The following is a 26741-nucleotide window of genomic DNA, read 5'->3' as shown; positions in this document are numbered from 1 at the left end:
AACAGTGATGAAGATACAAGCAGGACCATTCTTTTTTATGATATATTATGACAATATTGTCATTCCGTACATTAACCTACAGTTAAGACCTGCGGGAATCAAACCCACAACCCTGGGGTTGTAACTAGCTCCAACCAAAGCTTCATCATCACTTTCAGAGCTTCCGTTCCCTATTCACTCTCAACTTTTTATCTCCAGAGGTAATCAAATGAGCTCATCGGAAACTAATTTCAATTAGCATATTAATAACAATCCCTGCAAAGCAGCAAAGACATGCATGTCGATGGTTAGCATCTGCTTCCATATTGCATCCAAAATAATAATGAAGATGATGATGATTATTATTGTCCAAGACCAAACAGAGCCTGGGTACATTGTGTGGGAAATTAAAATGTGGAGAGTGGCGGATGTATTTCCCCAAGTGCCCCCCTTAAGTGCAGATTCTGCCAACAATGCAAATGCAATTAGCACAGTGCGAAGGAATGTGAAGATGAATAAAACTTGAAAACAATTTCCTGACTGGTGAAATCCTGTTCATGTGGGGATAAGATTGCCACGGCTACAGCCAGGGATGAAGGACTGCGAAGATTGAAAGATGTTTTCTAGCGCTCTGCTAAACGTTGAGGATGATGAATAAGAAAAACCGATGAAGCTCTTTACCGTTGACAACTGATTGCTGGGTGCTCTCAGCACCACTGATAGAGGGGACTATTAATAGCATCTTGAAGGAACTGCCGTGCAGTGCAGTGTTGTTTGGGGGAAATGGTTCTGTTACAGACCCAACAGTGTGTTTGTGCACTCCCCCACAGTGGAAAATTGATTTAGCAGAGTGCTGAATCAATTGTACATTGTGGGAGAGTGCACAAACACACACACATTCACACACACTCACTCTGTCAGAGACACACATGTACACACACATAACTGCTCCTGTAGAAGCCTATAAATGTGTATTGTGTGCCATCAACCCTATAGCCACTGGTTTGTAACAGGCCATTCATCAAGGGAGGACATACACAGATAGGGAACAGTCTCTCTATGGGAGAGATGATTCAAAAGAACCACTGATCAAAGCAGTTGATCAGTGAGAGTTTAAACACTACATGACCAAGAGTATGTGGACACCTGCTCGTCGAACATCTCATTGCAAAATCATGGTCATTAATATGGAGTTGGTCACCCCTTTGCTGCTATAACAGCCTCTACTCTTCTTGGAAGGCTTTCCACTAGATGTTGGAACATTGCTGCGGGGACTTGCTAACATTCAGCCACAAGAACATTAGTGAGGTCGGACACTGATGTTTGGCGATTAGCCCTGGCTCGCAGTCCGCGGTCCAACTCTTCCCTAAGTTGTTCGATAGAGTTGAGGTCAGGGCTCTGTGCAGGCCAGTCGAGTTCTTCCACAACGATCTCAACAAAAGATTTCTGTATCAACCTCTCTTTGTGAATAGGGGCATTGCCATGCTGAAACAGGACAGGGCCTTCCCCAAACTGTTGCCACAAAGTTGGAAGCACAGAATCGTCTAGAATGTCATTGTATGCTGTAGCGTTAAGATTTCCCTTCACTGGAACTAAGGGGCCTAGCCCGAACCATGAAAAACAGCCCCAGACCATTATTCCTCCTCTACCAAACTTTACAGTTGGCACTATGCATTGGGGCAGATAGCGTTCTTCTGGCATCCTCCAAACCCTGATTCGTCAGTCGGACTGACAGATGGTGAAGCGTGATTCATCACTCCAGAGTACTCGTTTCCACTGATCCAGAGTCCAATGGCGGCGATCTTTACACCACTTCAGCCGACGCGTGGCATTGTGCATGGTGAACTTAGGCTTGTATGCGGCTGCTCGGCCATGGAAACCCATTTCATGAAGCTCCTGACGAACAGTTATTGTGCTGACGTTGCTTCCAGAGACAGTTTGGGACTTGGTAGTGAGAGTTGCAACCGAGGACAGACGATTTTTAGCACTTGGCGGTCCCATTCTGTGAGTTTGTGTGGCCTACCACTTCGCGGCTGAGCAGTTGTTGCTCCTAGTTGTTTCCACTTCACAAAAACAGCACTTACAGGTCACCGGGGTAGCTCTAGCATAGCTCTAGCAGGGGAGAAATTAAATTAACTGACTTGTTGGAAAGTCTGACTTGTACGACGGTGCCACATGGAAAGACACTGAGCTCTTCAGTAAGGCCATTCTGCTGCTAATGTTTGTCTACGGAGATTGCATGGCTGTGTGCTCAATTTTATACACCTGTCAGCAATGGGTGTGGCTGAAATAGCAGAATCCACTCATTTGAAGGGTTGTCCACATACTTTTGTATGTGCATTCATTCTACTGGTTGTGTAGAAGCCAATGGCTTGGGACTGTTGTGAATGTGTCCACTAAAACGGAGTATGCAGATATTTGGAGCAAGTCAAAAGAATGCAATCGGGTCTGGGTGAATTTCACTGCTCTTAAACAGAGTTTGCACTTAAGTAACGTGCCGTTATCAGGAGTTGATTGTACATGGGTTTAGCTTAACTTCTTATGGCTGCAGGGGCAGTATTGAGTAGCTTGGATGAAAGGTGCCCAGAGGTGCCCAGAGTAAACGGCCTGCTCCTCAGTCCCAGTTGCTAATATATGCATATTATTATTAGTATTGGATAGAAAACACTCTGAAGTTTCAAAAACTGTTTGAATGATGTCTGTGAGTATAACAAAACTCATACGGCAGGCAAAAACCTGAGAAGAAATCCAAACAGGAAGTGGGAAGATTTTTGAGGTTGGTTGATTTTCAACTCAGCCCCCATTGAATACACGGTGGGATATTGGTTATGTTGCACTTCCTAAGAATTCCACTAGATGTCAACCTTCTTTAGAAACTTGAATGAGGCTTCTACTGTGATGCGGGGCCGGATGAAATGAAGTTTGAAATGTTTCTACGACCTGTAATATAACTTTTTGAAGTTTTCGTCCAACATTTGGCTGGACCTGCACGAGCGTTTGGATTAACAAAAGTAGCTACTTGGACATAAATAATGGACGTTATCGAACAAATCAAACATTTATTGTGGAACTAGGATTCCTGGGAGTACATTTTGATGAAGATCATCAAAGGTAAGGGAATATTTATAATGTTATTTCTGATTTCTGTTGACTCCAACATGGCGGATATTTGTTTTTTTCCCTGTGTGCCGTTCTCAGATTATTGCATGGTTTGCTTTTTCCGTAATGTTGTTTTGAAATCTGATACAGCGGTTGCACAAAGGAGAGGTTTACCTATATTTCCATGTCTAACAATTGTATTTTCATCGACATTTATAATGAGGATTTCTGTAAAATGATGTGGCTCTCTGCAATATCACTGGATGTTTTTGGAACTAGTGAACGTAACTCGCCAATGCATAATGCATTTTTTAATATAAATATGAACTTCATCAAACAAAACATACATGTATTGTGTAACATGAAGTCCTATGAGTGTCATCTGATGAAGATCATCAAAGGTTAATGATGAATTTTATCTCTATTTGTGCTTTTTGTGACTCCTCTCTTTGGCTGGAAAAATGGCTGTGTTTTTCTGTGTCGGTGGTGACCTAGCATAATCGTTTGTGGTGCTTTCGCTGTAAAGCCTATTTGAAATCGGAAACTGTGGTGGGATTAACAACAAGATTACCTTTAAAACGGTATAAGATACATGTATGTTTGAGGAATTTTAATGATGAGATTTCTGTTGTTTTGAATTTGGCGCCCTGCACTTTCACTGGCTGTTGTCATATCGATAGCCGTATAGCCGTAAGAAGTTTTAACTTGATATACAGTCAAGCAGGACAGGCACATTGGGTCCTTCCTTACCCATGTCGGCGGTCACCAGGGTGGAGTGGTTTTCAGGCAGTGAGACGGACGCCCCGTCCTGGTCCAGGCTGTGTCCGTCCTCATTGACCTCCTGCTGGCTGTGGCTGAGCTCCGAACGCAGCTCCGAAAACTCATCCTCCTCCCTGGGAGACAGAGGGTCACAAAGTTATGTCTGAGTTAGGTCCAACAGATATGACAGTAGCCTTGTTGCCAGATATGTTTGTGCTTGGATGACGCTGTCATGGCAAATGGCATCGGCTAAAGCATAAACAGATCTGGCAACAAGACGGGTATGACTCACACATATTTTCTTACAAATTCCATTTTTTTACTTCAATGTTGTTTTCATGACCACACACACACACACACACACACACACGCACGCACGCACGCACACACGCACCAGATGATGGTGTACAGAATCTAGAAGAAGAAATTACAGATCTTTTTGTTTTGTAGGGTATGAGCTATTCGTCTAATAATAGCAGACACAGTAACCGTGCATCGTGTGAATCCTAAAAGCTTTGAATATAGTTAACATGGTTAATATCTGGAAAAAATTACCTGAGAGAACCTTTAGATGTCTCTTTGACCCCTCTGAGATGCAGCCTATATACTGTAGGCTTAACATTAGTTCATCTGTAAAACGGCAATATACAGCCATTTCATGTGATTAGCTATGCATTATTAAATATGGAAATATATACCTCTCATACAGTATATACCGGTTGTGAGAATTTGTCCTTTTCAAATATGGAAATTTTCCATGTGAAATGCAAGCTGACTGACCCCATACCGCACGTAGTGCCTTCAGAAAGTATTCACACCCCTTGACTCTTCCCACATGTTATTGTGTTACAGCTTGAATTGATTAAAATTGATTACAATTGAGATTGTGTCACTGGCCTACACACAATACCCCATAATGTCAACGTAGAATTATGTTTTTAGGAATGTTTACATATTAATAAAAATGCTGAAAAATCTGAAATGTCTCGAGTCAACAAGTATTCAACCCCTTTGTTATGGCAAGCCTAAATAAATTAGAGTAAAACATGTGGTTAACAAGTCACATAATAAGTTGCATGGACTAGTGGTTAAAATAATTTTTGAATGACTACCTCATCCCTGTACCCCACACATACCTAACTTAATTGACAGAGTGAAAACAAGGAAGCCTGTACAGAATAAAAATACTCCAAAACATGCATCCTGTTTTAAACAAGGCAATAAAGTAATACTACAAACAAAATGTGGAATATGACTTTTAGTCCTGAATACAAAGGTTTATATTTGGGGCAAATCCAATACAACACATTCCTGAGTACCACTCTCTGAGTACCATATTTTCAAGCATAGTGGTGGCTGCATCATGTTATAGGTATGCTTGTAATCATTAAGGACTGAAAGTTGTTAAATAAAAAAAGAAACAGAATGGAGCTAAGCACAGGCAAAAGCCTAGAGGAGAACCTTTCAGCAGGACAATAACCTAAAACACAAGGCCAATTCTACACTGGAGATTAATTCACCTTCCAGCAGGACAATAACCTAAAACACAAGGCCAAATCTACACTGGAGATTAATTCACCTTTCAGCAGGACAATAACCTAAAACACAAGGCCAAATCTACACTGGAGATGCTTACGTTCCTAAGTGGCCGAGTTACAGATTTGACTTCAATCTATGGCAAGACCTGAGAAAATGGTTGTCTAGCAATGATTAACAACCAATTTGACAGAGCTTAAATAATTGAAAAAAGAATAATGGGCAAATGTTGCACAATCCTGGTGTGGAGAACTCTTAGAGACTCACCCAGAAAGAATCACAGCTGTAAATCGCTGCCAAAAGGTACTTCTACAAAGTACCGACTCAGAGGTTTGAATACCTACTGTATGTAAATTTGATATTTCACTTTCAATAAATTAAAAACATGCTTTCACTTTGTCATTATGGGGTATTGTGTGTAGATGGGTTTAAAAATATATATATATCAATTTTGAATTCAGGCTGAAACCACAAAATGTGGAATAAGTCAGGGGTGTGAATACTGTATGTGTGTGTGTGCGCGCATATGTACAGTACGTGCTTCAGATGAACTTCTCGGCATTAGTATTTAAATATATGCACAAGCATATAGGACTATGTGAATATTCCGTATGCATGTGATATTGAAATAATAAACTCTATTGGTGAAAGTAGTACTGCACAGACAACCTCACTGCTGCTACCACCAAACATTGATACGTCAAGTCCTGGCAGTAGATCTGAATTATAGGGTTGTTTGACTGCATTTAATTGATTTGATACAATCTTTATTGTACATCTGTGAAATAAATAACCAGGCAGTAAATTCACATCGCAGAGTTCTCACAAGGTCGGCAAATAGAAAGTACTGACTCACAGACTTGTGTGCTGTTCTGTTCATGTCGCAGGATACACTGAATTGGTATGGCACAATTTATGCAAACACATACACACACAAATGACCAGAGCATGAAAGAAAACAGACTTTATAATGAACCTAATCAAAAACCAGTACACATTTTGGAAATGGAGGAATTTTGGGGGGTTGCCATGCTTGAGTTCATTCTAATGAATTGTTTGGTTAATGTTCCTGCTTAGCACTCAAAACCATGCCTGTTATGTCAGAGGAGTTTGTTCCGGTGTGCTGAGCACCTATGGAGAGGGCTGGAGAGGGCACTTGAGCTAGGAAAACAAACATTTAGGAGGCCTCTGATGCAAATGCTGCCATTTTGATTTCACTACAGTAAGTAAACAACGGAGGAAGAGAGTTATACGACAGGGTACGAAAAAGGGATTCCAATCAAAGGGAGGCACAATTAGGGTACCTAAGGGAATTGAGGGTGGAGGTGGTGTGTGTGTGTGTTGCATTACAGCTGGGCGATATATTCAGTTCATTTGAATGTATGTTTTTGCGCAATATTCCAAATGCCTGTTATTTTGAGCGTTTATGTCCGCTTGTTCTCATGACGTATATTTGGTCTCGTCTCCTTTGCTCCTCTGTGCACCTTCCCATTTACACCAGAGATCCGTGTATAATGACGTGATGCAGGTCTCCGCCCTAACAATGGAAGTCGCTGTCCCAAAGGCGGGTAGGCAGGCAAAAAGCTCAGGTCCAACATAAACCCATTGGCCTTATTTTGGACAGATTTGAACCAGAGTGAAACCTCTCACTTCACCTCTTCCTCTATGGTTTACACACACACACACACACACACACACACACACACACACACACACACACACACACAGCCCGTCCCCCCCTAACATTGACAAAGTTGAGAGTTCTGACAAGCAGTTTCAACTCACTATTTGCGTTTGAGGTTTGGTCCACATGGAAACCGAAACACATTGAGACATTATTTTACTGTAATAGAGAAGTTACCTTTTCTAACGATACCATTTTTACGTCTCAACTACTCATGTAGTTGCGTGCAGAGCGGACACTACTAAAACGAGAGTATCAATGAACATTGATTCTGGAAAATGAATGCTCAGTTTGTCGCGTGGCATTGGGGTACCACATATCGCAAGCAGCATTTTAGCTAAAGACTGTTATACTGGTCTGTGTTTTTAAATGTGCAATAAGCATAAAACACAATTATATAAGGAATTGGCAACTCGTTCTCAGTCTGAGAAATAAGGCAGGCCACTTGATTTTAACATCTGAACAAAGTGGACAGGCTAGCATGGTGTTCAAACAGTTGGAGATGGACAGAAGAGTGTGTTCATAACAATTCAACTGTTCTACCTTGTTAGCTAACACATAGATCCAAGTTGGTTAAATTTGAAATATAAAGATTAGCTGGGTACTCACTGGCACGTTAGGCTTGAGAGATTGTTTATGAGACCTGTGCTAATTTTCTATAATACCTGCTACAAAAAGTTAGTCATTACTTGTGAATGTGCATTACGCATGGTTCTAGTTAAATTGGTAACAAAATAGGGCATTTTCATAGACAGACATGAAAGCCAGATGAGTGATTATTGCAACAACAAAAAAACAGGTTAAACTATTTTGATAACATTTAATTATTAGTGGGTCTTATGGATGTGGAAGGCTTATATTTAGCCTAGGTATAATTTCACAAGCCCTTAATTCATTATATTATTGCTGACTCTTTGAAATACAGTGTATTTGACCTTTAAATGTACAACAAAGCTTATTTAGAGAAAAAAATAATATATTTTTTAATTGAACTGCCCTTAAGTTTGAAAAAAAATAGAGATATGATTTTTAGGCCATATCGCCCAACCCTAGCCTGCCTATGTGCGCATGTATGTGTCTGCTTGTGTGTGTGAGTGTGCATTTGTGTCTACCACCCACCTGATGGTAGAGCCCTGTAGCACGTCTATCTTCTTGTTGAGCTCAGCGATGATGCTGTGCAGCTCTGTGATCCTCTCCTCGTATCGTAGGGTGGTCCGCTCCTGAACGTCCTCATGCTCCCGCATCAGATAGGACTGCTCACACTGGCAAAACACACGCATACACATTAACCGTGTTATCCCACTGAGCTAATGCCTTGATATCTGAGAGGCGACATATTCTGTTTTTTGGGAATTTTGGAAGGAATGCAATCTAAAAACATCCAACATTTCTTAACTGACATCACAATTTAGAGATTGAATCATGTTACTGTAAAAAGCCACCATTCAAAACCCATAACAATGACGCCCATTCAATGCTGAAGTGTGGAGAATGGCATTTCAACAAAAGGTATCTTTCTACACAGTCGCGTGTAATTTGGAATGGGAATAAATCCAGAGGAAATTCTCTGCTGGGTTGCCAGATTTTTGTCTCTGGCGTACAAATGCACACACACACACTGCACCGTTGTGTACAAGGTCAGGCCTAAGGGCTTTTCTGTGGATTGTCTACATGGAGCTCAGAGGCTGGGAGAGAGGGAAAGGTATCCGCTTTCCACTCAGCTATATTACAAGTGAAGGGGGAGAAGAAGCGTGTGTGTGTGTATATATATATATATATATATGTGTGTGTGTGTGTGTGTGTGTGTGTGTGTGTGTGTGTGTGTGTGTGAGTGAGAGAGAGTGTGTGAGTGAGAGAGAGAGAGTGTGTGTGAGAGAGATCTGGCTTGAGCGTGTGTGTCATACTATGCTTCCTAGAATGACCTCAGAATGACCTTTCCTGGCCTGCGTCAGAGGTTGAATATGAAAATAAAACAAAGACAGACAAAGAGGGGTCTGCTTAGTGCTTTATACAATTTGACATTAATCAAGCAATAAAACCACTACAAGACAAAGGAGACGATTGTGGACTACAGGGCTGCAGTGGAGCAGGTTGAGAGCTTCAAGTTCCTTGGTGTCCACATGACCAACAAACTAACATGGTCCAAGCACACCAAGACAGACAAGAAGAGGGCACGACAAAACCTTTTCCCCCTCAGGAGACTGAAAAGACTGAAAAGGAAGGCCCTAAAAATTGTCTAAGACTCCAGCCACCATAGTCATTAAACTGTTCTCCCTGCTACCGCATGGGAAGCGGTACCGGAGCACCAAGTCTAGGTCCAAGAGGCTTCTAAACAGCTTCTACCCACAAGCCATAAGACTCCTGAACAGCTAATCAAAGGGCTACCCAGACTATTTGCATTGCCCCCCCTCCCTTTACACCGCTGCTACTCTCTGTTGTTATCTATGCATAGTCACACTAACTCTACCTACATGTACATATTACCTCAATTACCTCGACTAACTGGTGCCCCTGCACATTGACTCTGTACCGGTACTCCCTGTATATATCCTCGCTATTGTTATTTTACTGCTGCTCTTTAATTATTTGTTACTTTAATTTGTAACTTTTTTTTGATAGGTATTTTCTTAAAACTGTATTGTTGGTTAAGGGCTTTAAGGACTTGTAAGTAAGAGTTTCACAGTAAGGTCTACACTGTTGGTTAAGGGCTTGTAAGTAAGAGTTTCACAGTAAGGTCTACACTGTTGGTTAAGGGCTTGTAAGTAAGAGTTTCACAGTAAGGTCTACACTGTTGGTTAAGGGCTTTAAGGGCTTGTAAGTAAGAGTTTCACAGTAAGGTCTACACTGTTGGTTAAGGGCTTGTAAGTAAGAGTTTAAGGGCTAAGAGTTTTAGGTCTACACTGTTGGTTAAGGGCTTTAAGGGCTTGTAAGTAAGAGTTTCACAGTAAGGTCTACACTGTTGGTTAAGGGCTTGTAAGTAAGAGTTTCACAGTAAGGTCTACACTGTTGGTTAAGGACTTGTAAGTAAGAGTTTCACAGTAAGGTCTACACTGTTGGTTAAGGACTTGTAAGTAAGAGTTTCACAGTAAGGTCTACACTGTTGGTTAAGGGCTTGTAAGTAAGAGTTTCACAGTAAGGTCTACACTGTTGGTTAAGGACTTGTAAGTAAGAGTTTCACAGTAAGGTCTACACTGTTGGTTAAGGACTTGTAAGTAAGAGTTTCACAGTAAGGTCTACACAGTAACACTGTTGGTTAAGGGCTTGTAAGTAAGAGTTTCACAGTAAGGTCTACACCTGTTGGTTAAGGGCTTGTCTACACTGTTGGTTAAGGGCTTGTAAGAGTTTCACAGTAAGGTCTACACTGTTGGTTAAGGCTTGTAAGTAAGAGTTTCACAGTAAGGCTTGTAGGGCTTGTAAGTAAGAGTTTCACAGTAAGGTCTACACTGTTGGTTAAGGGCTTAAGGTCTACTGTTGGTTAAGGGCTTGTAAGTAAGAGTTTCAAGTAAGGCTGTTGGTTAAGGGCTTTGTTTCACAGTAAGGTCTACACTGTTGGTTAAGGGCTTGTAAGAGTTTCACAGTAAGGTCTACACTGTTGGTTAAGGGCTTTAAGGGCAGTAAGGTCTACACTGTTGGTTTGTAAGGTCTACACTGTTGGTTAAGAGCTTTCACAGTAAAGTTTCTAAGGTCTACACTGTTGGTTAAGGGCTTGTAAGTAAGAGTTTCACAGTAAGGTCTACACCTGTTGGTTAAGGGCTTGTAAGTAAGAGTTTCACAGTAAGGTCTACACTGTTGGTTAAGGGCTTGTAAGTAAGAGTTTCACAGTAAGGTCTACACCTATTGTATTCGACGCATGTGACAAATACACTTTTATTTGATTTGAAGCGGCCCCATACAAGTACTATGGACTTATTCACAAAGGTTTAACGTCATGAAAATAATTCCTATGTTTTTGTATACAGACATTACACTGCCAGAAGAATGTGAAACATGTCATAGAATTACATGATGAAAAGACAAACCTCTGTCATGAGAAACATGAGGTCGTGTGGAATCGTTCTGCGACCTTCTAAACTAGAGCCCCATTGAATAAGTCTCAGCCCCGGGATTCTGAGAGTGGGAGTCAAAGGTCAAAAGATCGGGTAGTCAGGAGTCAGGGGTATACTTCACCCTAAACAAAAACATCTGTGTATGAAAGGTCAGGGTTTCAGGTGACGAGATATGAGCCTCAGGCTGACACAGCCATCAGAGTCCCCACGCAGAGACAGAGCCCCAATGTGTCTGTGTGTTATCCTATGTGTTGAGTCAGGAGTCCAGTCAACTGGCCAGCGGTGACAATTAGAAGAGCTGAGTGGTTTAGCTCCCTTGCCCCAGGGAGAGCTGCAGTGACAAAGAGCAGCTTCCAGTCAGCCATTGTCATGTCACACAGTGTGTTGATTTGTAAATAACAATTGACAAGGGTCGCATAGAGCCAACAGTGTTTTTTTGTTGCTTCAATAGAGTGATCAGGGACATGCAACTATAGTTTTCCTTCACAGAAAACATTTGTGCAGCACATTCGGCAGAAAATGCTTCATTTTCAGCAGATGACAACAGAAGTGCAACGCTATTTGTCTGGCAGCCAAAAAAGTACATGAGCTCACAATGAAAAACAATACATGGCCATATTTCTAATGATTATCATAGAATGAATGTAGCCAGCTACATTTCCTAATGTTTTGCTTAAAGTTAATCTTGAGACAGGGCATCATAGTGTTAAGCTTTCTGCAGAGTTTGAGAAATCTGTACAGCTGCCACTGCCATCTTGATTTCCTTGCGTTTTTTTCTCCTCTGTCTCTCATTCACATTCGCTTGTAAATGTCCAAACTCACCAAAAATGACATTCGGTAGCTCCTACCTATATATGTATAACTTTATGAGCTGGACTGCCAGTCTTTGCAATTCGTTTATTTACGTTTGCGCTCAATAGCATATTTAGCTAGCAGCTTCCATGGAAATTCGTAAATTCGAGCGGAAATGGAGGAAAACTCGCCTCCCTGCGGACCTGGCATCCTTTCACTCCCTCCTCTCTACATTTTCCTCTTCTGTCTCTGCTGCTAAAGCCACTTTCTACCACTCTAAAGTCCAAGCATCTGCCTCTAACCCTAGGAAGCTCTTTGCCACCTTCTCCTCCCTCCTGAATCCTCCTCCCCCTCCCCCTCCTCCCTCTCTGCAGATGACTTCGTCAACCATTTTGAAAAGAAGGTCGACGACATCCGATCCTCGTTTGCTAAGTCAAACGACACCGCTGGTTCTGCTCACACTGCCCTACCCTGTGCTCTGACTCTTTCTCCCTCTCTCTCCAGATGAAATCTCGCGTCTTGTGAAGGCCGGCCGCCCAACAACCTGCCCGCTTGACCCTATTCCCTCCTCTCTTCTCCAGACCATTTCCGGAGACCTTCTCCTTACCTCACCTCGCTCATCAACTCATCCCTGACCGCTGGCTACGTCCCTTCTGTCTTCAAGAGAGCGAGAGTTGCACCCCTTCTGAAAAAACCTACACTCGATCCCTCCGATGTCAACAACTACAGACCAGTATCCCTTCTTTCTTTTCTCTCCAAAACTCTTGAACGTGCCGTCCTTGGCCAGCTCTCCCGCTATCTCTCTCAGAATGACCTTCTTGATCCAAATCAGTCAGGTTTCAAGACTAGTCATTCAACTGAGACTGCTCTTCTCTGTATCACGGAGGCCCTCCGCACTGCTAAAGCTAACTCTCTCTCCTCTGCTCTCATCCTTCTAGACCTATCAGCTGCCTTCGATACTGTGAACCATCAGATCCTCCTCTCCACCCTCTCCGAGTTGGGCATCTCAGGCGCGGCCCACGCTTGGATTGCGTCCTACCTGACAGGTTGCTCCTACCAGGTGGAGTGGCGAGAATCTGTCTCCTCACCACGCGCTCTCACCACTGGCGTCCCCCAGGGCTCTGTTCTAGGCCCTCTCCTATTCTCGCTATACACCAAGTCACTTGGCTCTGTCATAACCTCACATGGTCTCTCCTATCATTGCTATGCAGACGACACACAATTAATCTTCTCCTTTCCCCCTTCTGATGACCAGGTGGCGAATCGCATCTCTGCATGTCTGGCAGACATATCAGTGTGGATGACGGATCACCACCTCAAGCTGAACCTCGGCAAGACGGAGCTGCTCTTCCTCCCGGGAAGGAATGCCCGTTCCATGATCTCGCCATCACGGTTGACAACTCCATTGTGTCCTCCTCCCAGAGCGCTAAGAACCTTGGCGTGATCCTGGACAACACCCTGTCGTTCTCAACTAACATCAAGGCGGTGGCCCGTTCTTGTAGGTTCATGCTCTACAACATCCGCAGAGTACGACCCTGCCTCACACAGGAAGCAGCGCAGGTCCTAATCCAGGCACTTGTCATCTCCCGTCTGGATTACTGCAACTCGCTGTTGGCTGGGCTCCCTGCCTGTGCCATTAAACCCCTACAACTCATCCAGAACGCCGCAGCCCGTCTGGTGTTCAACCTTCCCAAGTTCTCTCACGTCACCCCGCTCCTCCGCTCTCTCCACTGGCTTCCAGTTGAAGCTCGCATCCGCTACAAGACCATGGTGCTTGCCTACGGAGCTGTGAGGGGAACGGCACCTCAGTACCTCCAGGCTCTGATCAGGCCCTACACCCAAACAAGGGCACTGCGTTCATCCACCTCTGGCCTGCTCGCCTCCCTACCACTGAGGAAGTACAGTTCCCACGCAGCCCAGTCAAAACTGTTCGCTGCTCTGGCCCCCCAATGATGGAACAAACTCCCTCACGACGCCAGGACAGCGGAGTCAATCACCACCTTCCGGAGACACCTGAAACCCCACCTCTTTCAGGAATACCTAGGATAGGATAAAGTAATCCTTCTCACCCCTCCCCCTTAAAAGATTTAGATGCACTATTGTAAAGTGGCTGTTCCACTGGATGTCTTAAGGTGAACGCACCAATTTGTAAGTCGCTCTGGATAAGAGCGTCTGCTAAATGACTTAAATGTAAATGTAAATGTTATTACTTGTTCTAATTTGGTTAGCATTCTGGTAATAGACACCCAGATGCTTTTTGGCGACCCTTATGTACTAAACCGGGATGCGAGAAGGACAGTAATGACGACAAGAAAATGTTGATACCGCCCAACCCTAATCACAATGGAATCTAACAACAATGGCAAGTGCAAGTATATTCCAAGCCATTTCTTTATCTTAAAATGAATAGTCTATCCCTCTTCATCTAACTCCAGTGGAACTGATGGGAAACTAGAATAAAAAGCAAATGTTTCTAGCATTAATATTTGGCACAAATAATAGTACCAGATATTGTTTACAGCCGCTTCTAGGTAAATACCCATTAGCTGATTCAGCTGCCACCAGAGGTATTCCACAGCTCTTTGAAGCAGCGTCCAGGGGGAAAGGGGCCAGGGCATTTAGAGAACAGGTACTCACACAATCTGTCTCTCTATCTCTCCCTCTATCACACTCGCTCCATTACACAAATGCATAAACACCCAATAATTCTCTCCATAAACAAGCATTCTCCCCCTTTCTCGTTCTCGCACACACCAAGCAAGCCCAAAACGCCATCCTCTGAGAGAGACCGTGCCAAACACTGGGACCGGGAAAACTATAAAGCAGATCGAAGCTGAGCAGTTGGCATGATTACTGACGTTCCTGGTTCCAGTGACATATGGGGTGTGTTGCTTCATGCCAAATAATCCCAAAATCTATTTGCTCTTTATTTAAAAAAGTAAAGCTTCCAGTCTCTCATCACTGTATGAGAGCAGGTATCCAGAGAACCAGAGCTGGAATGAAATCCTCCTACTCCTCTAATACACACCCAAGGTCACAGAGAATCACTGTCACTGGGACAATAACATTACACTGAAGACAATGTAATGTTTATGGGAAGGTGATAACCGACAGCTGAAAAGAAAGCAGGTAATTTCGAGCATGCTAGGATGATAGTAACGACAAAAAAAATGATCAGCATTCTGCACCTCTTCTCTATGTACTCTGATTGGAGCATATGGACTGGGTGTTTTGGGGGAAGAGGGGAGGATTTCCAGACGCATTGTAATAGATGAGCCATTCAATTCAAATGCCTGTGTGCAATGTCAGCTATTCCAGGATATTCTTCAAAAAACTAAATCAATCTCACTCATGTGAAGCCAGTTCAATTCCATCACAGATTTCTACTGTAGTTCTTTAATATCCATCATTGGGGGACCGAGTGGCGCAACGGTCTATGGCACTGCATCGCAAGAGGCGTCACGACAGACCCGGGTTTGATCCCAGGCTATATTACAACCGGCCATGATCGGGAGTCCCATTAGATGGCGCACAATAGTCCCAGCGTCGTCCGAGTTAGGGGAGGGTTTGGCCGGGGCAGGCCTTCAATTGTCCCAGCGTCGTCCGAGTTAGGGGAGGGTTTGGCCGGGGCAGGCCTTCAATTGTCCCAGCGTCGTCCGAGTTAGGGGAGGGTTTGGCCGGGGCAGGCCTTCAATTGTCCCAGCGTCGTCCGAGTTAGGGGAGTGTTTGGCCGGGGTAGGCCTTCAATAGTCCCAGCGTCGTCCGAGTTAGGGGAGGGTTTGGCCGGGGCAGGCCTTCAATTGTCCCAGCGTCGTCCGAGTTAGGGGAGGGTTTGGCCGGGGTAGGCCTTCAATAGTCCCAGCGTCGTCCGAGTTAGGGAGGGTTTGGCCGGGCAGGCCTTCAATTGTCCCAGCGTCGTCCGGTTAGGGGAGGGTTTGGTCGGGCAGGCCTTCATTAGTCCCAGCGTCGTCCGAGTTAGGGAGGGTTTGGCCGGGGCAGGCCTTCAATTGTCCCAGCGTCGTCCGAGTTAGGGGAGGGTTTGGCCGGGGCAGGCCTTCAATTGTCCCAGCGTCGTCCGAGTTAGGGGAGGGTTTGGCCGGGGCAGGCCTTCAATTGTCCCAGCGTCGTCCGAGTTAGGGGAGTGTTTGGCCGGGGTAGGCCTTCAATAGTCCCAGCGTCGTCCGAGTTAGGGGAGGGTTTGGCCGGGGCAGGCCTTCAATTGTCCCAGCGTCGTCCGAGTTAGGGGAGGGTTTGGTCGGGGCAGGCCTTCATTAGTCCCAGCGTCGTCCGAGTTAGGGGAGGGTTTGGCCGGGGCAGGCCTTCAATTGTCCCAGCGTCGTCCGAGTTAGGGGAGGGTTTGGCCGGGGTAGGCCTTCATTGTAAATAATAATTTGTTCTTAACTGACTTGCCTAGTTAAATAAAGGGTAAACAAATAAAACATTATTAAGCAGTTTGAGTTATTATGCAAAGATAACCCTATAAAAGAAAGTTTCCATACCAGAGGTCTAATCCTCAGGTGCAGAAAAGAGGAACTATTTACAGTGTTTTTTCCAATTATGGGTCATGAGAGATCCACTGCAGCTGGCTTGTAGACAGAATTATTATTAAGATTTGTAATTTATAAATGGAGTGGTGGCAGTAACCACTGCATTACACCAATGTTCTGGGCATGGTACTTTGAATGGGTAGCTTAGCTAAGTGAGTGTCCAATACAATGATGAACATGAGTCTATGTGAATATACATTCAGTGCCCAGTTTATTAGGTACACCCATCTAGTACCGGTTCAGACCCTCCTTTGCCTCCAGAACAATAAGGCTTTAACAAGGCTAATCTGAAAACAAGACTCCCTAAATTGTATCAGCATATCGATTGCGCAACCAGGGCTGGAAAAACCTTGGATCACTGCTATTCTAACTTCCGCGACGCATATAAGGCCCTGCCCCGCCCTCCTTTCGGAAAAGCTGACCACGACTCCATTTTGTTGATCCCTGCCTACAGACAGAAACTAAAACAAGAAGCTCCCGCGCTGAGGTCTGTTCAACGCTGGTCCGACCAATCTGATTCCACACTCCAAGACTGCTTCCATCACGTGGACTGGGATATGTTTCGTATTGCGTCAGACAACAACATTGACGAATACGCTGATTCGGTGAGCGAGTTCATTAGAACGTGCGTTGAAGATGTCGTTCCCATAGCAACGATTAAAACATTCCCAAACCAGAAACCGTGGATTGATGGCAGCATTCGCGTGAAACTGAAAGCCCGAACCACTGCTTTTAATCAGGGCAAGGTGACCGGAAACATGACCGAATACAAACAGTGTAACTATAACTACTCCGCAAGGCAATCAAACAAGCTAAGCGTCAGTATAGAGACAAAGTAGAATCTCAATTCAACGGCTCAGACACAAGAGGTATGTGGCAGGGTCTACAGTCAATCACGGATTACAAAAAGAAAACCAGCCCTGTTACGGACCAGGATGTCTTGCTCCCAGGCAGACTAAATAACTTTTTTGCCCGCAACACAGGACAATACAGTGCCACTGACACGGCCCGCAACTAAAACATGCGGACTCTCCTTCACTGCAGCCGACGTGAGGAAAACATTTAAACGTGTCAACCCTCGCAAGGCTGCAGGCCCAGACGGCATCCCTAGCCGCACCCTCAGAGCATGCGCAGACCAGCTGGCTGGTGTGTTTACGGACATATTCAATCAATCCCTGTCCCAGTCTGTTGTTCCCACATGCTTCAAGAGGGCCACCATTGTTCCTGTTCCCAAGAAAGCTAAGGTAACTGAGCTAAACGACTACCGCCCCCGTAGCACTCACTTCCGTCATCATGAAGTGCTTTGAGAGACTAGTCAAGGACCATATCACCTCCACCCTACCTGACACCCTAGACCCACTCCAATTTGCTTACCGCCCAAATAGGTCCACAGACGATGCAATCTCAACCACACTGCACACTGCCCTAACCCATCTGGACAAGAGGAATACCTATGTGAGAATGCTGTTCATCGACTACAGCTCGGCATTTAACACCATAGTGCCCTCCAAGCTCGTCATCAAGCTCGAGACCCTGGGTCTCGACCCCGCCCTGTGCAACTGGGTACTGGACTTCCTGACGGGCTGCCCCCAGGTGGTGAGGGTAGGCAACAACATCTCCACCCCGCTGATCCTCAACAATGGGGCCCCACAAGGGTGCGTTCTGAGCCCTCTCCTGTACTCCCTGTTCACCCACGACTGCGTGGCCACGCACGCCTCCAACTCAATCATCAAGTTTGCGGACGACACAACAGTGGTAGGCTTGATTACCAACAACGACGAGACGGCCTACAGGGAGGAGGTGAGGGCCCTCGGAGTGTGGTGTCAGGAAAATAACCTCACACTCAACGTCAACAAAACTAAGGAGATGATTGTGGACTTCAGGAAACAGCAGAGGGAACACCCCCCTATCCACATTGATGGAACAGTAGTAGAGAGGGTAGTAAGTTTTAAGTTCCTCGGCGTACACATCACAGACAAACTGAATTGGTCCACCCACACAGACAGCATTGTGAAGAAGGCGCAGCAGCGCCTCTTCAACCTCAGGAGGCTGAAGAAATTCGGCTTGTCACCAAAAGCACTCAAAAACTTCTACAGATGCACAATCGAGAGCATCCTGTCGGGCTGTATCACCGCCTGGTACGGCAACTGCTCCACGCACAACCGTAAGGCTCTCCAGAGGGTAGTGAGGTCTGCACAACGCATCACCGGGGGCAAACTACCTGCCCTCCAGGACACCTACACCACCCGATGTCACAGGAAGGCCATAAAGATCATCAAGGACAACAACCACCCGAGCCACTGCCTGTTCACCCCGCTATCATCCAGAAGGCGAGATCAGTACAGGTGCATCAAAGCTGGGACCGAGAGACTGAAAAACAGCTTCTATCTCAAGGCCATCAGACTGTTAAACAGCCACCATTAACATTGAGTGGCTGCTGCCAACACACTGACTCAACTCCAGCCACTTTAATAATGGGAATTGATGGGAAATGATGTAAAATATATCACTAGCCACTTTAAACAATGCTACCTAATATAATGTTTACATACCCTACATTATTCATCTCATATGTATATGTATATACTGTACTCTATATCATCTACTGCATCTTTATGTAATACATGTATCACTAGCCACTTTAACTATGCCACTTTGTTTACATACTCATCTCATATGTATATATTGCACTCAATACCATCTACTGTATCTTGCCTATGCCGCTCTGTACCATCACTCATTCATATATCTTTATCCCCTTACACTTGTGTCTATAAGGTAGTAGTTTTGGAATTGTTAGCTAGATTACTTGTTGTTTATTACTGCATTGTCGGAACTAGAAGCACAAGCATTTCGCTACACTCGCATTAACATCTGCTAACCATGTGTATGTGACAAATAAAATTTGATTTGATTTGAACATTTGGGGCATGTAAACGTTGCTCAATTGGTATCAAGGGACCTAACGTGTGCCAGGAAAACATTCCCCACACCATTAAATCACCCCACCAGCCTGTACCGTTGACACCAGGCAGGATGGAGCCATGGACTCATGCTGCTTACACCAAATCCTGACTCTGCAATCACCATGATGCAACAGGAACCGGGATTCGTCAGCAACTTGATCTTATAACTTCACTTCGGATTTGATGTAATTGGATGAACGTTGATTTTTGACCCATTAATTGCACATAGTTACCGGGTTAATTTCACATGGTTACAGGGTTAAAACAGAAACAACTCAAAAAGTTAAGTTTAGGTATTAATTCTGAGTGGTTAAGGTTAGGGCTATGGTTTCAGCAAAGCATAAAACTAAATCAAATCAAATCTGTTGTTTCCATTTCGTATCTTCAAGTACTCTCCTTGCTTGATAGACAATTGTGAACTGGTCTAAGCGCCGTGAGTTGGAGCCCAGTGCTGTGCTATAATTGTTGTATTTTTGGGGTGAGCACCGAGGACAGCATACAGTGGGGCAAAAAAGTATTTAGTCAGCCATCAATTGTGCAAGTTCTCCCACTTAAAAAGATGAGACAGGCCTGTAATTCTCATCATAGGTACACTTAAACTATGACAGACAAAATTAGAAAAAAATCCAGAAAATCACATTGTAGGATTTTAAATGTATTTATTTGCAAATTATGGTGGAAAATAAGTATTTGGTCACCTACAAACAAGCAAGATTTTTGGCTCTCACAGACCTGTAACTTCTTCTTTAAGAGGCTCCTCTGTCCTCTACTCGTTACCTGTATTAATGGCACCTGTTTGAACTTGTTATTAGTATAAAAGACACCTGTCCACAACCTCAAACAGTCACACTCCAAAATCCACTATGGCCAAGACCAAAGAGCTGTCAAAGGACACCAGAAACAAAATTGTAGACCTGCACCAGGCTGGGAAGACTGAATCTGCAATAGGTAAGCAGCTTGGTTTGAAGAAATTAACTGTGGGAGCAATTATTAGGAAATGGAAGACATACAAGACCACTGATAATCTCCCTCGATCTGGGGCTCCACGCAAGATCTCACCCCGTGGGGTCAAAATGATCACAAGAACGGTGAGCAGAAATCCCAGAACCACATGGGGGGACCTAGTGAATGTCCTGCAGAGAGCTGGGACCAAAGTAACAAAACCTACCATCAGTAACACACTACGCCGCCAGGGACTCAAATCCTGCAGTGCCAGACGTGTCCCCCTGCTTAAGACAGTACATGTCCAGGCCTGTCTGAAGTTTGCTAGAGAGCATTTGGATGATCCAGAAGAAGATTGGGAGAATGTCATATTGTCATATGGTCAGATGAAACCAAAATATAACTTTTTGGTAAAAACTCAACTCGTCGTTTTTGGAGGACAAAGAATGCTGAGTTGCATCCAAAGAACACCATACCTACTGTGAAGCATGGGGGTGGAAACATCATGCTTTGGGGCTGTTTCTCTGCAAAGGACCAGGACGACTGATCCGTGTAAAGGAAAGAATGAATGGGGCCATGTATCGTGAGATTTTGAGTGAAAACCTCCTTCCATCAGCAAGGGCATTGAAGATGAAACGTGGCTGGGTTTTACAGCATGACAATGATCCCAAACACACTGCCCGGGCACCAAAGGAGTGGCTTCGTAAGAAGCATTTCAAGGTCCTGGAGTGGCCTAGCCAGTCTCCAGATCTCAACCCCATAGAAAATCTTTGGAGGGAGTTGAAAGTCCGTGTTGCCCAGTAACAGCCCCAAAACATCACTGCTCTAGAGGAGATCTGCATGGAGGAATGGGCCAAAATACCAGCAACAGTGTGTGAAAACCTTGTGAAGACTTCCAGAAAATGTTTGACCTCTGTCATTGCCAACAAAGGGTATATAACAAAGTATTGAGATAAACTTTTGTTATTGACCAAATACTTATTTTCCACCATAATTTGCAAATAAATTCATAAAAAATCCTACAATGTGATTTTCTGGATTTTTTTCTCTCTCATTATGTCTGTCATAGTTTAAGTGTACCTATGATGAAAATTACAGGTCTCTCTCATCTTTTTAAGTGGGAGAACTTGCACAATTGGTGGCTGACTAAATACTTTTTTGCCCCACTGTATATCCACATCCTCAGAACCTTCTCAAAATTCTGAAATCGACGTGTGTTTCTATTCGTCAGGACCAGGCAATGTTTTTCAACTCCTCAATTGTCCAGTGTTGGTGATCGCATGCCCACTGGAGCTGCTTGTTCTTGTTTTTAGCTGATAGGAGTTGCTGCAAAAACCCATCCGTGACAAAGATAGACGAGTTGTGCATTAAGAGATGCTGTTCTACACACCACTGTTGTACCGCACCGTTATTTGCATGTTTGTGTCCCGCCTGTCAGCTTGCCACGATTCTTGCCATTCATGTTGGATGTTTTTTGTATGTCGCACCATTCTCGATAAACCCTAGACATTGTCGTGTGTGAAAAGCCCAATTGGCCGGCCCTTTCTGAGGTACTGGAATGGGAAAAACAAGTGACCTAAGCGACTCTGAGCATGGTATGGTTGTTGGTGAAGGCCTTGCACCAACAACCATGCCATGCTCAGAGTCACTTAGGTCACTTGTTTTTCCCATCCTAACGTTCAATCGAACAGTAACTGAATGTCTTGATGCCTGTCTAACTGCTTTATATAGCAAGCCACGGCCACTGTCTGTAGGAGCGATCCATTTTTGTGAACGAGGTGGTGTACCTAATAAACTGAGTGTATGTCTACGGCCCAGTAGAGTAGAGTACCTGTGCTTTGGCCAGTCTCTTCTCCAGCATCTCTCGCTCTCTCTCCGTCTGCACCAGCCGTTTGTTCAGCTCCACCACGTCCCCCTTCAATGAGGCCAGGGCTGCCAGGTGGAGCTAAAGAGAGAGGGGAGAGGAGAGGAGAGAGTGTTACAACCATAACACACACCAAGTTACAACAGATTCAGTGAATACAGAGCACATGCACTTCTTTGTCCTCACACATTGACACTCTAGGGAGGGTTTAAGCCCAAAGCAGAACAGAGAGAGTGCTAACACTAGCATGTGGATCACGCAGACTTGTCACTTGGGTGGGCCGAGGTGTCACACACACACACACACACACACACACACACACACACACACACACACACACACACACACACACACACACACACGCCTGTTCAACTATCTGAGGGATCACAAATTTCATATACACACTCCTCTAGTCAGGTAACCTGCTCACAGTCATGCTTTAAGCCGTATGCTTTCCTAATACCAAAGGCAACTTCCATTAAAAAACGTCTTTTTTTAAACAGCACAGTCATGCTTTCTCATATCAATGGAAAAGTCTCTCAAACTAAATATAAGCCCAGGGGCATTCAGAAACTCTGCTCTTACCCCTTAACTCAGCATATAGCAACAGAAGAACAGAAAACTCTAGGAAAGGCGGGATAAGAAAAAGACTGCTATCTTCTCTGCGACAAGCTTTCTGTTTCGCCATGCAGCGGGGAGGCTTAACGCTCAGAGGAACTAAAGCTGTCGTGACTAAGCAGAGACCAGGTCCAGACACTTCACATGGGACTGCATGCCACTAAGCTGCAAGGAGAGTCCTTTCCAAACGAGACAGGGGAGCTGACTTGGTTTTCAAGGGAAGAAAGACCAACTTCCAAATATATCCAATCCTGGTCTGTGATTCTTAAATTAGCCTCTTCTGCTAACCTAACTCAAACCAGCCCCTGAAGATATATTTTCACTGCTTGAGTTTGCAGTATAGCCTAGTGGTTCCAAAACTTTTTGGATACAAAACTAAAACAAATTCTCTTGTGGACCTCTAGACAAAGCAATGTTGTAAGCCTAACGAGTGACCACAGCACAATCAGCACAAGCCAAAAGGCAGTAAGAATTGTCCGCGACCCACCAAGTGTGTGTCTACCTACTATTTAGCAAACAGGCTACACAAAGAACAGACTTACAATAATTAACAGTGAATATTTTGGACTCAGTACTTTTGACAATAACTCCTGAATAGTACATTCTTGGTGAAAAGTCAATCGCACAAAAGGAAAGTGTTATTCATTTACACAACTTCAAGGTGAATCCCCCCCCTCCCATTTTACCTACATTTTCTCTATACAAAGAACTCCATACACACGGACTCTTAACACCATAACTATGGATAGAACATTGCTGCGTCGGCAGCGATTTGAATGAATTAACCAGCGATAGTGTGTTTCCTCTGCCGTCTCTGATGAGCCCTGAGTGGAAGAAACGCTTTGAATGAATCCTCTCAGGAAGTAAAAAAAAAAAAACGGAAACATCACAGAGATGGACCACAAGGTTCACCTGCTGTTTCAAATGGACCATTTAACACTCAAGCAGAGAGAGATGGAGGGAGCATTTCAAATATGGGACGTTTATTAAAGGCCTTATTTCATAGATAGAGGGAAGATCCAGTAGGGAAGATCCAGTAGGGAAGATCCAGTGGGGAAGATCCAGTGGGGAAGATCCAGTAGGGAAGATCCAGTAGGGAAGATCCAGTAGGGAAGATCCAGTAGGGAAGATCCAGTGGGGAAGATCCAGTAGGGAAGATCCAGTAGGGAAGATCCAGTAGGGAAGATCCAGTGGGGAAGATCCAGTGGGGAAGATCCAGTAGGGAAGATCCAGTAGGGAAGATCCAGTAGGGAAGTCCAGTGGGGAAGATCCAGTAGGGAAGATCCAGTGGGGAAGATCCAGTAGGGAAGATCCAGTGGGGAAGATCCAGTGGGGAAGATCCAGTGGGGAAGATCCAGTAGGGAAGATCCAGGTGAAGTGGATAGTAAAACATCTTCTCCTGATACTGAACAGTGAGCCTCTTTGCACCTGCAAGCACATTGCTATGTGACTGTTCACAAAACGTATAATCGAAATCAATTCGGTATTAGATACACAGCATTGGCTATTATATATATTTAAATAAAACACTGTAGTTTGTATGAAAGGGCTTGCATGATAAGTAAATGAGTGAGACAATGACATAAATCAATGTACCGTTTAAACAGTCATCTTCATCATTGACTCAACTGGAGGGGCCAACCACCAGAACTAACCCTTGGTCCACATCCAATCAGAAGAGCATCCAAAACCACTGAACCCTGGGGGAAAAAATCTATAAGAGTCGGGAGAGAGATCAGCGGTGGAAAGAGGAAATGACATGAAAGACAGACAGAAAAGCAGGCCGGCAGAGGTATGAAGTAGAGGTAATTAGTGACCCCATACAGTACACAAGCACGACCCTTGATCTCAGTGTTGGGTATTCACCATGAGGAGAGAAAAGGACGGGGTAGCCTTGACCTCCTTAATCTATTTCAATGGTCATCAAATGGTTGATTGCGATCGACTGGTCCAAGTCATTCCAAGTCGATCGCCAAACATTGATATAAAAAACAACAACGATAAAGCCTTTGCATTCCTTATTTTTTCTGTCTCGCGCTGTTGGCAGTAGGTGCACTTATTTCAGCTGCCTTGTGCCCTGGGTAGGCGAAGTGTTCCCATTTTGAACCATTTTATGTGTCTCAAGGTAAAAATCAAGTGAACCCATAGGCCTACCGCTAGCCAATCGGATTGCTCAGATCACCATGTCTGTCTGCAGTTTGCTGGAGTGTGCAGAAAAGTTGATACTTTGATTTCAAAAAGTCTAAAACCATGACTAGAGAGAGACTTTCAACAAATACAGCCAAGGGGTCCTGTTATGATTGAGTTAATGTTTTTATTCAATACTTCTATGAAGCATGATATTCTCTCTTCCACTTGCGCTGCAACCAGCACTGCAGCTTCAATGAATGAGTAGCAAATTGTAGCGATAGGATTGTGTTGTTATTATTAGCGGATGTGTTTTTTAATATCGAGGAATATTTCACTTTCTCTGGTCATAGGACTAACAACATGAATGCATGAGGCAGAAATAATGTGGCGTTTTGCCATCAGCTCAAAGACGGTGTCCCCTTTTTGCTCAGTATCTGCAGCGGGGTGAGAGCTGAGGGACGATCTGACTGTGAGAGGCAGAACCTCTGATGCTCTCCCTCCGCAGAGAATGACCATCAGATGCAAGCAGAATCAGTCCAGTAAAATAAAGAAAGCACATTATTTCAATGTATGCTCTCGGCTCAGAAAAGTTTGGGGACCACTGCTCTATTTCAATGACAGTTCTTCAAATGGAGTTATTGAATACAGTAGTTAGTGCTGAGGGATTAACCGAAATGTCTGTAATTTTCAGTTTTGAAACTATTTCACCAACATCGGTTCAATTATTTGAATTCCATTTAGTTTAGTTATTTTTTTCTCTCTCGATGCTCAGTTTCTCTAGAGATAAATCAGATCAAGCACGAACTGTGTGATGTAGTAGGGAGTTGTAGTTTCCAACAGGCCCATATTCTACATAGTTTAGCGCATAAATGATGGTAATTAACTACAAGAACAATAATCCATTGCGCTCCTACTTGTCCAGTTTGTGTGAAACAGACAAGGGGACAGAGAGAAGAGAGTAGAACGGGTGATCTTTTCTTCACAAAGTATCTCTACCCAAAAAATACATTCAAGCAGTCATAAAAGTATGACATTTACTTTGAAGATCAACTAAAATGAAAATGTTGTGAGACCACATAGGCAGCAGCAATAGAGAGATGAGATGACTTGGAAGGAAATAATAATGTAATTAAATAAAACTAAATGTAATATATACACAGCAACTGAAATATTTCATTAAAGTAAAGTAATGTGAATAAATTATGATTAATAAGTGATAAGCAGTAATGGGCAGTCACTACCGTCAAGGGAATTGTATTGTTTTATTCTGTTTTCAAATCAAACCTTATCTGTCACTTCTGCCGAATGCAACAAGTGTAGACCTTACCGTGAAATGCTTACTTACAAGCCCTTAACCAACAGTGCAGTTCAAGAAGAGTTGTTACAGCATTCAACCCACATAATGCATAGCGCATTTAGTGTCCTACATTTTTTATCGAAAACTAAATCTGTGATGTTGTTTAATAATCGATCCAACCTCATAAAGCACTAATTGCTCAGCACTAACAGTAATTATTTGGTGCCAAAAGACAAGTCTTGTTGCCTACATCATTTGCCTGAGTAGTTATGATCAAAGCTAGTTCCGTGGCCACAAATCGTGAGTAGTAGTATTCATACAGGCCAATGTTTTGCTCTCTCTGCACTATTATTTCTAAGGGGCTTGGAGTTAATTACATAATTCCTCCTAAATAAATGATTTGAGTTTTCCTCTGACCTGATATTTAGCTCTCAATGATTGGCTGACCTGGCCTTCAGTGTGTGTGTGTTTGTGTGTGCCAT

The 26741-nt window shown here is 44.0% G+C and overlaps 1 protein-coding gene across 4 annotated transcripts in view; it reads right to left on the bottom strand.

The window, feature by feature from the left end:
- Positions 1 to 26741, bottom strand: part of LOC115123324 (colorectal mutant cancer protein) — a 126584-nt gene that overhangs the window by 49089 nt on the left and 50754 nt on the right. For all 4 annotated transcript variants that reach the window (XM_029652669.2, XM_029652664.2, XM_029652677.2 and 1 more), the window contains 3 exons: positions 22182 to 22295; positions 8177 to 8319; positions 3829 to 3971 (listed from right to left, as the gene is read on the bottom strand). In XM_029652669.2, the coding sequence (XP_029508529.1) occupies positions 3829 to 3971; positions 8177 to 8319; positions 22182 to 22295 (400 nt within the window). The remainder of the gene's footprint in view (positions 1 to 3828; positions 3972 to 8176; positions 8320 to 22181; positions 22296 to 26741) is intronic.

Source organism: Oncorhynchus nerka, linkage group LG4 (assembly GCF_034236695.1).
Source record: "Oncorhynchus nerka isolate Pitt River linkage group LG4, Oner_Uvic_2.0, whole genome shotgun sequence".
NCBI lineage: Eukaryota > Metazoa > Chordata > Actinopteri > Salmoniformes > Salmonidae > Oncorhynchus > Oncorhynchus nerka.
The sequence above is the reverse complement of the archived record's forward strand: the minus strand, read 5'-3'. Positions and strand labels throughout refer to the sequence as shown.